The sequence below is a fragment of the Aristolochia californica genome, unplaced genomic scaffold, assembly GCF_029961685.1.
Source record: "Aristolochia californica isolate CCGP_79_NKW_82.1479 unplaced genomic scaffold, dmAriCali1.0.hap1 SCAF_10, whole genome shotgun sequence".
NCBI lineage: Eukaryota > Viridiplantae > Streptophyta > Magnoliopsida > Piperales > Aristolochiaceae > Aristolochia > Aristolochia californica.
The window spans coordinates 20,720,287-20,735,769 of NW_027181771.1; the positions used below are offsets into that span (position 1 = coordinate 20,720,287).

The following is a 15,483-nucleotide window of genomic DNA, read 5'->3' on the forward strand; positions in this document are numbered from 1 at the left end:
CAATTCCCTTTCATAAGCCGCGAGTTTGTGATGGTGTTGGCCAAGCTGTCGGCTGAAATAAGCGATCGGGTGGCCTTGTTGCTGTAACACTGCTCCTATACTTCCGCCCGAAACATCACATTCCACTACAAACAACTCATCAAAGTCTGGTAGGTGCAAAACCGGCGCTGAAGATAAGGCTGTCTTCAACTGCTGAAAAGAATGATCCGCTGGCTCGGACCAACTGAAAGCATTTTTCCTGAGGAGATTGTTGAGCGGCACTGCAATCTGTCCGTAGCTGTGGATAAATTTTCTGTAATAACCAGCGGCCCAAAAATCCCGTTAACACTGTGATGGATATGGGAGGAGGCCAGTCTGTGACGGCCTAAATCTTGCTCTGGTCAACCTTCACCCCAATTGCGGAAATAACGTGGCCCAAGTATGCCACCTCGGGTGTGCCCATAGAACATTTGGACTTGTTTAAAAGAAAATGATGTGAACGTAAGAGAGTAAATACCTGGTGAAGGTGTTGAAGGTGCTCGTCCCAATGTTTTCTATACACCAATATATCATAAAAAAAGACTAGAACATATTTCCGTAAGATAGAGCTAAATACCTCATTCATGAGGGCTTGGAAAGTGGATGGCGCATTGGAGAGACCAAAGGGCATCACTAGGAACTCGAAATGCCCATGGTGCGTGCGGAACACGGTTTTCTCAACATCTGAAGGATGGACTCTAATTTGATGATAACCTGACTTCAAGTCCAGCTTTGTAAATATAGTGGCGCCATGTAACTCATCTAACAGCTCGTCTACCACGGGAATGGGAAATTTGTCTTTAATTGTATTAGCATTGAGCTACCTGTAGTCCACACAAAATCTCCAGGACTTGTCATGTTTTTTGACCAGTAACATCGGGGATGAGAAAGCTGGGCTGAATAATTCCCTGGGCGAGCATATTTTGGCACTGTCTCTCAATTTCATCCTTCTGTAAGTGGGGGTAACGCGAACCACCATAGGTTCTGGCCTCTGTTTCAATCTAATGCGGTGATCACAGTGGCGAATAGGCGGAAGAGCAGTAGGTTCCTGAAATAAATCTTCAAAGTCTGTAAGTAATTGAGATAACTTACAGCGCTCAAACACAAATTACCTTTTGGCTGAAGAATAAAAGACTTTACTCGAGCTGGATGTTAGGCACACTCCTACACTTTTAGGTAGAGGGTCTAGGCATTGCTCTGAAGTGATGAAAACACAAAATGATAGACTGAAGAATTAATTGATGAAAACAACTTTAATCGGAAGGAAGTGACTCTGCAACACTCATACTTCCAAACGAATCTGGAATGTAACCCTTTCTTTGAAAAATTAAGGGAGACTATAATAGTAGAAATGAAATAACTTAACAAATTTGACCAAGTATGACTTTTTTGGAGTGACCACAATTTTTTGGAGTTGACGATGCAGAAGATACACAACCAAGTAACAAAAATGCAAAACTTGAAAACAACATCGAAGCAGGATATTGCATACCTTGAACGAGCACATCATGGGCTGATTAAGTCTGACCAAAACTATCAAATTAGAAGAGAAATTTGGCTAAAAAACTAGGATTCGAGGAGAAAAAGAAACTCAATTCATGTTAATGCATGGAGAGATAATAAGAGAGAAAAAAAGGAAAATTAGTGATGTTATGCAGAACTGACCTTAGGTACTTCTGATATCCATCTCTCAAAATATAGCTCAAATCACAGAAATTGTGTCTAAGGAAACTAGACTCAAAGAACTTTCATTTGATACCTAATTTGACTTAAAAAACTTTGTTCTTGAATCTGTTACAACCACTTGATTTGCTTCATTCTGTAGCATAACCCTTACCAACTTCAATGAGAATATCTCATTCCATATTGATCAAATTGACAAGAAAGTTGAACCTTCTGAAACTAGATTTCGATATTTTTCATTCAAGTATAATATTCCTTCACGAAATATACTTCTTTTGAGAGAAAGAATATGATAGATTTTGGAATAACTTGAAACTTTTACTTCTAACATGACACCTAGCCTGTTGCTATCTCACGAGATGCATCCAGATTGGTGACGACCAAAATGCCCTGACATGGATTCTAACAATAAGAATAACTGAAATACCCCTAAGATGGTTTCTTGCATTCTATGAGAACCTCATCCTTGAGTTTTAGCTATGATTGTTGTTGCATGCGTCATCCATCGTCCCAAGGTCTCGAAGTTCTATAGATTTCTGCACCTATTTGAGGATTGAATTGCTCTCTCATTCTAGGCCACCAATAATCACTACCATCTCTGGTCCACAAAAACAATGGTAGCCCCTCTAGTTGATGAAAGCTGTAGTTTATGATTATTGGCATATTGGTGAAACTTGGCCTTCAGATCAACTATGTAGCATTCAACTTGTGGCTTCAGGTCAAATAATTTACCATCCACATAAGGTGAATCAGTGGAGTCCTCTTCAAATTTTTACTTCAAAAAATCAGGGTGAGCTAGACGTGGTTACAAGTATGTAGCATTCAAACTAGTTCTCGTGCTTGAGTTTTTGCAAGAAGATACAAAGAGAGAAAAACAAAAGATAGCGTTTTTTTGGTTGCCCTACTCAACCAAGAATTTCTCATTAAATAAATCATACATCCCTAAGCTTTATCCTAATGACTAAACTACCCTTTGAGCTGAAGTTATTCCCCTTATATCCCACTACACCCAACTAGCCCTACAAAATTATTAGAATAATTGAAATATCCCTAGAATGGTCTCTAACATAGACATCGAGGGGATTTCTCATGCCGACCATGCAGCACATGGATAGGAGAAGGTCCTCTAGTGGTTTTTGCAACTTTGTTGGAGCAAAAAGCAGAATCTAGTGGCCTGTACAAGTGCTAAAGTAGAATATCGAGTGATACATACCACTTGCAGGTTGCTATGGGTAAAATCTTTTACGAAAATTTGAATCTGACAACAAAGAACTGGTTGCTATGGGGTGTGATAATCAAGTACTCATTTTTACTGCAAATAACCGTGTTTTTTTTGTGAACACAAAACCCATAAGTCGATTACCATTTCATCAGAAACACAATCGTGAGTGAGAAGACTGCATCTATATGTCCTATCTGTGAACTAGCTTGGAGATGTGTTTACAAAAACTCTAAAAAAGTGAGTTTGGGATACTATGTAACAAGCTAGGGATGCTTGATACCTATAGCCCAGTGGAGGGGAGTATTCAATATTGTTACTTTCAGGAGTATTTAGTCATTGTGCTTATGGGCAAAAGAGTAATTGAGATACCCTCTCACATAGGTACCTTAATAGGGTGTTTAAGTTAGTTATATTTCTGTTTATATGTCCTAAGGAGTTATTAAGGATGATATTCTTGTGAGAGGTGTATTTGTCTTTTTATTGTAACTCAATGAGTTAATAAAAGTGAATAGGGGTTGACGTCTCCCCCTAATTGAGTCTGGTTTCTCACATGGAGGACCAGAACTTTGATGCTCTTATAGTTTCTCTCTCTCTCTCTAATTTTCGCTCTCTATATCTACACTTTTATTGTTATTTTTTTTATTTTCTTGCTTTCTAGTTTCTAATGGTACAAAGATATGTTCCATCCCTTAGGTGACGCTTATCACATTACTCAGCCACATGCTGATGGGAGGGGTGCAATTTTGGCTATGACTCGTGCGCTACAACAGGTAAAGGGATATCTGGCATGCATTTGCTCTTTCTTCCACTGTGCCTATAAAATATGGATTTGCATAATGACAGAAAATAGACTCATTGCAACTTGTAACATGCCTAATTGATATGAGGTACCAAAATATGCTTAATGTGCTGGATGCCTGCGGGTAGAGCTCATTTATTGATGGCAGTTGTCTTTACTTAAATGCTGCAGTCAGGGCTTCATCCGAATCAAGTGGATTATGTAAATGCTCATGCCACATCAACTCCACTGGGTAAATAATTTGGGTTACCTTACAAGTTTTCTGAGATCATCCATGAATTTTTGGTATTTGGGTTTCTAAGGTAAATTACTTTACGGCTATTTAAGCTGCATCCTGACCTGCATTAAATTCGCTAGGTGATGTTGTTGAAGCCAATGCAATAAAAGCGGTATTTGCGGAACATGCAAGTTCAGGGGCTTTGGCATTGTCTTCAACAAAGGTATTATATTGCTTTTCAAATTTTATTTGTCTTCATTTTCAAGATTTATTTATTTTTAATTGTCTTGAAGATCAAACTTGAAAAGGATTGGGCCTCTGGCTCAGTGGCCCTGGGGTTTTTCCAGTGTGATGTTTGGCTTCAAGTCTCACCAGGGGAAAGGGTTTCAACATTTAAAAAAAGAAAAATCATACTTGCAAACTGCTGGCGGGATTGTGCTGTAATCATATTGTGAAGTTGAATCTGCTGACCAGTCTCAGTACTGGGACAAATCCTGCCACCTATATACTCTTACTAAGAGCTCCTCTCAAATATATGATGACGTTTCCAATTGGCATTTTGAATTTGCACTTGCTGCTTCACAGCATTGATGGACAACTTATTTTCAGGGTGCTACTGGTCATCTCCTTGGGGCAGCTGGGGCAGTTGAAGCAATCTTTGCTGTCTTGGCACTGCACTATGTATGTATGCATGTATCACATACTTCTAAACTTATTATGTCTCTTAATCCTCTTTCTACTGTCTATGTTAATATTTCCGAGTTTTTGTTGCTTTTTATTTACTAAATGACAAACTTCAGAAGATTTTAAGAAAAAATACATTTCTTTTGCAAATGTTTTTGTCTAACTAGCTCTTTCCTCTAATTCTGTTAGCAAGGTCTTTTACCTGCAGCCTGCCTCTGAAAGTTGGATTTTGAGTATAGCTGATATACTCTGACATTTTTTACTGATGATTCTTGTACTTTGAAATGATTTAATAATGCCTTTTTTTTTATGAAATGTGAATTTATTAAGTGAACAAAAGGAGCTAACTCCTGACAACAAGAGATTGCAAGGAGGCTCCTTGCTTGGCTAAAGCATCAGCCACATAATTCGCTGATCTCGGAATGAAAGACCAGAAACAATCAAAGAGATTTAATAATGCCTTTAGATTCAGGATATCTCCCTCTTGCTTTAGAAGAGGAAGCATGTCCTCCGTAGGCATATTTCATTGATGCTTACATGATTGTACATTGATAGGCATATTTCATTGATCCTTATGATTGTACATTGATAACACTTAAAAGAACTAATCTATGAATTTGAAAATCCTGATAATAATTGTCAAATTTTTACGTAGGAGCATCTTGTTGTCCCAGATCAGTCAAAATATATATATATTTTTTTTGAAATGATGCTAAATTATATTAAAAGGCTCAGAAAAGAAAAATTACAGGGGGGAAAAACCTTCCCAAATAATGAGAGATTGCTTGGAGGTTCCAAATTTAGTTATCCTATCAGCCAAGGAGTTGGCTGATCTAGGAATGTGATTCCAAGTACAATAAATTGTGGACATAATGTCAGCAATACAAGCAATTATAGGCCATTAGCGCCATGGGGGAGCTTGAGTTGGAGCTCCAACTGATGACGACTTTGGAATCCCCTTCTAAAAACAGCTTTCCATGGAGACGGTCTTTGAAAATTTGCAGCCCATAATGGAGGGCACTGACTTCAGCAATGTTGGAGTTGGCAATAGCAACCGGCCCCGCATAAAAGAGAATGATCTCTCCACTACTGTCCCGAAGACACCACCCGCACCCTCTAGCCCAAGACATCTCAAGGCACTTCCATCGAAGTTAAGTTTGATGCAGTCACTAGGGGAGGTTCCCACACAGCCATGGCTGGCATCTTGTGGGGACCCGCCATATGAGCCAGTAGACTCCAATTCCCATGAAGGGATAAACCTGCTAGAGAGGCAAATTCCTTCCTAGTGTGCGACCAACTAGAAATCATGTCTACTGCATAAGAGGCGGTGCTATCCGGGGTGCTGGATTTGGAGTTGAAACTCTGTTTGTTGCGCTCTAGCCACAAAAGCCATAGAATATGAACAAGGCAAACTGAGAGGAGCAACTTGCCCATTCTAGGCAGGCGAGTCCCCAACACCATCTGGCAAGTGCCAAAAAGGTCCTGATGAAGCCCACTTGAATACTAACCTTCTGAAAAATCTCCATCCAGACTTGCCAAGATAATTCGTAGTGAAGAAAAACATGTTGGATGGACTCCTCACACACGCCATAGAGAGGGCCAAGTGCGGTTAGGAGCGGTGAAACCTCTCTTGTGGAGGTTGTCTAAAGTGAGGATCTGCTTTCTAATGGCTGTCCATATAAAGAATTTGATCTTGCTATGCGCAGAGAACTTCCAGGCCAGGTTTGCCTTATGCTCAGGCAGGCTGGGATCAACATATCTGATGTGAGAATAAGCTAAGGCCATAGAGAATATACTATTAATGCTAGGCTTCCATATCAGCTTATCATGCGCTTGCTCTCGGATCGTGATACTGCTGAGATTGGATAGAAGAGAGCAAAACTCCAGGGCTTCCTCATCATTCAGCCCTCGGCAGAATGGAAGACTCCATGACTGATTGCTCCTTGAGTCTGCCACCGAGCAAGTAAGATCCCTACCGACCTTGGAAAGCCCCGGGAAGTTCTATGAGAGGGAGCGGGAGCTGCACCACTCATCATACCAAAAGAGGAGTCCTCCCATTCCTTGTGTAGAAAGAGGTCGCAACCCTGAAGATGGGGAGAAGTTTGTATACTGATATCCAAATCGGGGATAAGTGACGGGTGGCTGCGCCCTTTCTCCACCGATGCCCGAAAAACTGAAGGTAGAACCTTACAATATCTCTCCATAAATTGTTGTGCTTGACATTGAGATTTCAGATCCATTTCAGCAGGAGGGCGTTGTTCATATCCTTTATAGGTCAGATGCCTAAACTACGCTTATTACAAGGTAAACAAATTTCATTCCAACTAACCAGATGATATCTGAAGGTGTCTTCGGAGCTTCTCAAGAGAAAGTGCTGACAAATGATCAATCTTTGTGCAAACCGAAGCCAAACACTGCATGAAGGACAAGAGGTAATTTGGCTGCCCCGCCAAGCATGAATTAAGAAGGGTAAGTCGACCCGCTGAGAATAGAAGTTTGCCCCTCCAAGTAGGGGTGGCATCGAGTCGAGTTGAGCTCGAACTTGCATATGTTTGAGTTGGGTTTGATTTAAATATTTCGAACTTGAGCTCGAGCCCAGCCCAGCCTCGAGCCTAAAATTGTAATCGAGCTCGAGCTCAAGAATTTTAACCGATTTCAAGCTTGAGCTCGAGCTCGAGCCGGGTTCGAGCTTTGACCTACTTTTAAAACTTTACATAAAATATATATCAAATAAGTTATACATAAAATTTTGCTTAAATTTTACTTAAAATTGGGTATGAGCTCTACATAAAATTGGGCATGATCTCTACATAAAATTGGGAATGACCTCTGTACATCAACCCTACATAAAATTATCTATACACTCTGTATTAAAAAAAGAAAAGGGAAGGAAGGGAGCTTCCCTCCCCTCTTTTCACTCTCTCTGTACTTCTAAGATATCCATGCCATAAATAGTTCAAAATAAACAGACAAAAAGTGATGATTACAACATAACCAGATATTAAAAAAAAAAACACAATCCTTCACTCATTGACCAATGAGAATGACTCAAAATTAATTATTTTTGAACTTGAGACAAACCAAAGCAAGTTGATATTACTCTGCCATCCCTTAGTTGCAAAAACCATCCTTTGTGCCACAAAACAGAGTCTCTTACATTTATTTCTTTCTACAGCAAAGTGGTATAACAAAATAGAGAATCTGACAGAAATCAAACCCACTGATTAGCAACTTTCTGTTATTACATGTCATGCCTCATTGCAGTCATTGCAGTCTGACGGTCACAATCAGAAGGTAGAAACAATAGCCTGATTTTGATGGGTTAAGATCAGCAGGAATTGAATCAACTCGAGGTCCAGTTTGCAAGACCCAAAGCAAATAATATCCTCATTTGGATTGAAATTCTTGGAGTGATTTGTTAGACTCTAAATGAATTTGGCATTTTAGTTGATTAGAGTGAAACTGAAAAGTTGTTATCTCTACATTCAACATTTGTAAATTATACAAAAAATTGTAAATTTTAGTTTTATTACATGTATATTATTATATAAAGAAAATGTGACTACAGATTTAGAGTTTAGTCAATTGCAAAAGCAGCTCCAATGTCAAATTTAAATCTCAGGAAAAGCCTAACCATTACAAGCTCACAACCTGATTCTGTCTTTCATATCTAACCTATTTACAACAAAAAAAGTATCCAGCACAAGAATATTATTATTTAACAAAAGAAACTAACCCTTTTAACTTGATTTTTCCAATACTCAATTCCTCGTATGTAGGTTACTGCTTAAAGTTGATGCTGAACTAACCTCCATAGAAAACCAACAAAGAACCAAAAAAAGATCATAGTCATCTTTAAGATGAGTTAGTCTTCACCAAATCAAGACTTGGGAAACAACAGAGACGCATGTGAGCACGCACTTTTGAGTGCGGGCCTAACATGTCCAGTATCTGGCCTTTGATAGGTTACATCCAACAATAGTTAAATGCATAGCATGCAAAATACATAATCGAGTTGTTTTATGTAATCTTAGACTGGTGGTTTTAATTATGAGAACAACTAAAAAATGCCTTTGCATCATATTCTATGCTAATTTCTTTATGTTTTTACTTATTGAAAACTGCATATGTGATCATTTCTGCATTCAACACCTGGCGAATGCATGGCTTAGCATTGCAGGCAGGTTTGGTTCAGCTACTTATTGTTTCAGTTAGACTTATCTTCTGCCCTTTATTGTAGTCATGGCTGTAAAAAATATAAATAAAAATAAAAAATAAATATTAGAGTTTGAAGTCATGCCTTCACTATCATTCAAATTAGTAACATGCCACATCTTCGCTTTCTTCCCCTGCTCTTTTTCCCTGTTCTGTTCAATCATCATATCTTGTTGTTCAGTGTGATGTTTATAGTACAACAGAATCTTGTGTCTGCATATTAGATTTCATTCCTGTGTCCCTGACAATATGGTAAAATGTAGGAATGGCTTCAGTGGTTTCCTCAATTCTGTGAATGCATTTTTAGATTAGGTAATATGTTCTAAAAGTCTATAATTCACATTCTATCTGCTGCGTTAAAAAAAAAAAAAAAAGAGAGAGAAAAAGAAAAACAAGCTTTCCTATGCTTGGTGATTTTACTATACATCTGTGCCTCAAATAATGGTAGGCTCTAAATAAATCCCCAAGTAGATTTTCTGCTGTGTATGAAGTTGTTAAATGAGGTTATCATGAAGAAATGGGAATTTTGGTCACCAGTTCATACTGGCCTTAATGTTATTGGCTGAGAAAATGTAAAAAAATGTGAAACCCTTTTTCATTGTCTAGTGGATTCTTGTAGGATTAAGATTCTGAAAGCAACTAGTTCATCTAACTTTATTGTACACACTAATTAAAATAATTCATTATCTCATACTAATCACAGTCCCAACAAAAACAGTTAACTACATCTAACTTTTTCATATTATTTGATAGAGTCCTAACTGATTCCCAAGTAACAAACGGGAGTCAAACAAACCAAATGCCCCATTCCCGTAGACGTTGCTGGAAAAAAGGACAAACAAAAAACATAGAGGAAGCGACCCTGGAAACCTCAAAACATCATACAGTGAATCAGGGTGAAGAAAAAAGAAAACAAAAAAATAAAGAGGTAACTACATAAAGAGCAAGAAAACTTGACGTTCACAATATCTGTTATTCCCTCGTTAATGACCAATGGAGAAGACGGTGACTCTCTGGTTGTTGGGCAGAAGACGAAAAGGAGATTAATTGAAAAAAAATGATTGAAACATAAAGGAACAAAAATAAAGGGAAAAGAGAGATTGAAACGGATATAGAGCTAAAACTACAGTAATGACACAACGAATGGGAGGCAATTGAAACTATCGGTAGTGCATGAAAAGCTTTTTACAGTTGGGAAGAGGGGAAGTTCTTTCTCCCGAAGAACGAAGACGACGAAGAGGGAAGACGCTTGGGCTTGCCCTATCTCTTGACGAAGCATCTGCTTTGCTGAATACCTGCCGAAGAGTCAAATGCCCCTGGCTCTGCCGCCCGCTAGTTTAATTAAACGAGCCGGCTCACAAACCGAATCGCCCTCGCACGAGCTCGGCTCGTTTACTTAAACAAACCCTGAATCCAATCTCGAATTCGATTCAAGATCGGAAATTTTTGAATTGAACCGAGCCGGAACCAAGCCGAACTCGAGCTATTCACGAATTGGCTCGGTTCGATGCCACCCCTACCTCCAAGTAGCCAATCTCTTCTCGAACTTTTCAATAAGGGGAGGACCAAAGCGTTGCCGAAGGCCGAGGGTCCAATAGGGGAAGACCCAAATATGTAGCTGGCATGTTCTCTAACGCACACCCCAAGTAATCAGCCATATCACGAAGTACTGTGGCATCAATGTGATATCCAAGAAGAGTGGTTTTCTTGCCCAGAAGCCAACTAGAGTAAGCCAAGGGCTGCTCGCAACTTTTTTAATCTGATCCTTGGTGCCCACGCCAAAGCAAATGGTGTCATCTACAAATTGGAGGATCGGAATATCGAAGACCGCTCAATCAGTCGTGGGGAGAAGCCACCCTAATTCATTGGTCGAGTAAATCAGGGAGGAGAGGTATTCTACCACCACATTGAAGAGCTAAGGGGATAAGGGGTCTCCTTGTCGGATGCCACGATATCCCCTAAAATAACCGTATACAGTCCCATTAAGAAGAACTGAGTAACTGGCAAAGGAGATGCAACTTTGAATCCAGAACCACCACTTATCACTAAATCCCGTCTTCCCCATGAGAGTATCCAGCAACTTCCAATTAACTCGGTCAAAAGCCTTCTTGAAGTTTAACTTGAGAATGAATCTAGGGAGCTTCAATGCTTTGAAATGGTGGATGAGCTCATGACAAGCCATAACCGAATCCAAAATATTCCTTCCTTTGAGGAAGACACTTTGCCCCTGATGAATGGCCACCTGAAGAACTCCACAAAGGCGGATAGCGAGGAGGCGAGCTATCACCTTGTAGGTACTGGTGGTGAGACTGATAGGCCGGAAATCTGAAGGGAGCTCTGCCCCATCTTTATTGGGAATAATGGCAATGAAGGAAGCCCCAATACTCCTATAGATGATGCCACGATGGTAGAATGAGTGGACAATGTGAGCAATGTCTTCATCAATGAGGGGCCAACAATGTCTGTAGAATTCTCCATTAAAACCTTCTGGGCCCAGAGCATTGTCTAGAGGGAGGCCCAAAGCTGCTTTCTCAATTTCTCGACTAGAAAAGGGGAGTTCAATGAGGTTGGCAGCCGCCAAAGGAATAGCCAAAATATTGACCCTATGAAAAAAAAGGTCGAACTGCTTGGTTTTCAGAGTATAGACTTGCAAAAAAACTCACCAATGAGTCAGAGATAAGAGATCTTTCTGAGGTGGTCTCACCATTAACATTGAGCGAAGTAATGTGGTTGGCTCTTCTCCGCACTGAGGTGACAACATGGAAGAATTTGGTATTTGCATCCCCCTCTAAGAGCCACTTGAAACGAGCACGCTGCTTCCAATGCACGAGATCTCTGTGGACGAAGGTTTGCAGCTGCCCTTGGAGAGCATATCTTTGAGCCACTTAAATTGATGAGAAGCTTCTAGACTCCTCCTCTAAGGAAGTCATCTAACAAAGGGCGGAGATTCTCTCAGTCGAGAGGGAGGACTTTCTCTCAGAGGCCCATGAGCGCAACGGGGGCTTCAGCATCTTGAGCTTCACCAGGAGGGACTAGCCGCTCGGGCCAATAGCAACAATCCTCTGCCTGAAGGACTGGATAAAAGAGTCAAAAGTAGGATCCTTAATCCATGCATTATTGAATCTGAATGACGGGGGGGTCCTTATCCACCATGATCGGCCAATGATCTGATACTACACGATCGATAACTTTATCGGTAGTATTGTTGTAAAGCCGAAGCCAGTCCTCATTGGCTAAGAATTGGCCAAACTTTGACATGACAGGGGGTTGCCTTCCGTTGGACCAAGTGAAGGTCTTCTCAGATAGAGCAATCTCATCCAGGTCCTAGTAACCAATGAAGCCTGCAAATAGCTTCGTGGAGATAGTGATCCTCCGAGACGGCAGAGGCTTCTCATGGCAGAAGCGAGTTACATTGAAGTCCCTGACCAACAACAAGGGAACATGCCATTTATGACAAACCGATAGAAGGTCGTCTCAGAAGAGGTGTCTCTCATTGTGCCTGGTTGGCCCATAGACTCCTACAAGACACCAAATATTCCCCGAGCCTTTATCCCTTAGCTTGACTCCAAGGGAGTAGGTGCCACTGCAGCTATCCAACACCTCAATAGTACTAGTGTCCCAAACAAGGAGGATGCCACTCGCCGAGCCAACAACGTCCACCGAAGTCCAACCGGGCTCCTTTAGTGGCCACAACTCATGAATGAAACCAAGTGGGAGGGAAGCCGCCTTTGTCTCTTGAAGCACAACAATGTTAGCTTTAGTTGAGGCAAGGAATGGATGCGTGGTGCCGCATCGACCCAATTCCACGAACATTCCATGAGAGAACAATCATTGATCATTCCTTTTTTCTTTGACTTCTCAAATGGGTGGTTGTCTCTCAGGAGGTTCCGTGAAAATAGTGTTCATCACCTTGGCTTGGGTGGGTCAAATTTATGTTGCTCGGACTGATGTGCTTCCACAAATCGCTAGGATCTTTCACCTCGGTTCCGGAAACACAAAAAGGCCCTTTTTTGGATCACGGGGGAAGCGAGTCTGAGCACTGGGCCCTGAGGAGCACGCTCACTGGTCCTTTATTCGGCGTCGGAGTGGTAATTTAGGTGGTGAAGAAGGGGGGGAGTCCATACTCTGGGGGGCGACTTCTGGAGTGTATGGGCTGGGGCTTCTTTTGTTGGGAAACAGTCGTCCAACCTGTGTCGAGACCTTCCTTCGGATCCTTTGGAAGCTTGCCAGAGTGGTGATCAGAGGTTTTCTACCTTCTACATGAGCTCTGGCCTCTTCTAGAAGAGGAGTGTCTTTTGGTGCTGTGTAGCTCGGGAGACAGCCACTGCACGAGGTTGGCCGGCGTACGACGGGGCTGCCGGAACAGCGATGTCCGGCAGGGTGAATCTGGGCGGCACCGGCCGTGGGTTTGATGGCCAGCGGGGTCACTCTCTCTCTCTCGGGTTCTCTCCTGTGCACTCGGGCACGCAAAGGCTCATTTTGAAAAACCTTCTGGGTGAGGGGGAGTGTTGAAGTTCCAAGAAAGACAGATCATTCAAAATATTATACCTCACTTCTCACATGTTTAGATGCCTATTGAAGTATGAGGAATTGAACGACTGCCCATGTTACCTATTTCTTTTGGAAAGTTGTATCCACTCTCTTTAGTTTTCGTCTGACTCGATTAAATTTTTTTTAATGTGCATTAAAAAGTGAACTATCAGAACACTCTGCTTTGCCTAATTTTAAAACCCTGTTTTTCATTTTATTTTTTTGAATGTTGATGATTTTGTTGAAGAACGAATATACAAAGAGTTGCAAAACAACTGGATTAAAATCATGGATGATGAAGAACTTGAAGAAGAATTATGGGGAATCTATGCCCCCGAAGAAAATCCTTTCCTTTATTGTCAAATGAAGCTGCGCATGTGTTATTCTATACTGAAGTGTTTTAATTGCAGGGAATTGCTCCACCAACCATAAATCTTCACAAAGCAGATCCTGTTTTCCATGATGGTTTCATGCCTCTGAGTGTTTCAAGGGTGATGCCAATCAGGGCTTGCCTTTCAAATTCTTTTGGGTTTGGTGGAACTAATGCATGTCTTTTGTTCACTTCGCCACCATCCGTTTAGATGAGTTCAAGGGTTTGTGTGAATTCAGAAGAGATTTGATCACTGCAGGAAGAATGAGCTGGTATCTATTTCATATGAGCTTCGAAGGTAACATCTCCTGAGTTAAGGAGCTCACGAGACCAGCCACACAAGCTGTGGAAAATGAAGCTTAGGGTCTGTGAAATGTAAATTGTGTAACTATGCCTGGTTATGCAACAGAGGACGTAGTTGGGGATATTCAAATACGGTTTGGACAAGAATCCCTATTTGAAACATCCTCAGAATGCACAATAAGGTTTTAACTTGGTTTCAGAAAGCAGCATTATATGCCACCGCTGGTGGTTTATCGAGTACTCACAGATGGGTTTATATTTAGATGCAATGCCGAGCCTTGCCTTCCCTTCCTTGTTTGTGAAAGGCAATGGAAGGTAATTCTTGAATTAATTGTTTTTGGTTTTGAAGGTAAGAGGGTGAACAAGTGAAGAGGCAAAAAAAAAAAAAAAAAAAAACTCAAGGAAACGAAAAGAAAGAAAAAGAAGTAAATAGTATGGAAGTGGAACGAAGAAAAAGAAAGTAGAAGAAAAGAATGGAAAAAAACGAAGAAAGAGAGAAGGCCAATCAGCAGCAAAGAACAGATTGAACTGATATATTAATTAAATACTCGTAGAAATGAGAAGTGAGAGAGAGCAAAAGAGAAGGGGTGAGAGAATGAGTAGCCATCGTAGAAAAGAGTCGGGACTCTACCCCTTAATCCCATTTTACGTAAACTTAAGGGGGGGTTAGTCCACAATGAAGTAAAATGAATTTCCCCTGCATTACCTAGTTCATCAAATTATGGTGTTAGTGTAGAAAGAATTGAATTGAAGTGAGATTACACCATTTCATTCGTTCGGGCAAAAATGGGGGAAAACTGATTCCTACCTATTTTGCGAATCATCCACTTTCTTTGTGCGACGCGCGTTGCTTCTTCCCACCACCCGAAAGGAAAAAATTATCCTCATTCGTTATTCTCCTCTCCCTCTCCCTCGGCTGTCGTCTCCCAACGATTTTTTTCGCCCCATTTCTTCCTCTCTCAACTCTCGTTTTCGCTCTCTATTTTTTTTGTTTGCCCCAACTTCATTTATCCTGTCTCTCTCGCTGTGCAATGCCTAGGGTTTTTGCCATCGACATTAGTGATTCGTGGGATTTTAGGGTTCTTACTGAGTCTATGATGCTTCAGAGAACGGGTTGGGATAGGAACCTCGTCGGCGCAGAGCAACGGAGGGACATTTGTTGTCGTGAGGTCGATCTTCACGTCGTAACAAAATTTTGCGGCGGTTTCGAAGGTCTTGTAGCTGCATGGGAAATCCAAAATCGAAGGTCTCTTTCTCGGCAGGGCTCTTCGACGACGACGACGACGACGACGACGACTTATTATTTTTTATTTTTTTTTCACTTTTTAAAAATTGATTCTAATAACACGTAATTAGTATATTAATTTATAATAAACTTTAATCATGAATTAGTTTAATTATAATAAACTTTAAACCACTGGATTTACATTTTGGGTTAATAT

The 15,483-nt window shown here is 40.8% G+C and overlaps 1 protein-coding gene across 1 annotated transcript in view; it reads left to right on the forward strand.

The window, feature by feature from the left end:
* The window catches only part of LOC137941380 (3-oxoacyl-[acyl-carrier-protein] synthase, mitochondrial), a 37,681-nt gene extending 23,275 nt beyond the window's left edge, over positions 1 to 14,406 (forward strand). The window contains exons 10-14 of the mRNA XM_068786765.1: positions 3,617 to 3,693; positions 3,894 to 3,954; positions 4,080 to 4,162; positions 4,549 to 4,620; positions 13,779 to 14,406. Of these exons, the coding sequence (XP_068642866.1) occupies positions 3,617 to 3,693; positions 3,894 to 3,954; positions 4,080 to 4,162; positions 4,549 to 4,620; positions 13,779 to 13,949 (464 nt within the window). The 3' untranslated portion in view covers positions 13,950 to 14,406. The remainder of the gene's footprint in view (positions 1 to 3,616; positions 3,694 to 3,893; positions 3,955 to 4,079; positions 4,163 to 4,548; positions 4,621 to 13,778) is intronic.
* The last annotated feature ends 1,077 nt before the right edge of the window (positions 14,407 to 15,483 follow it).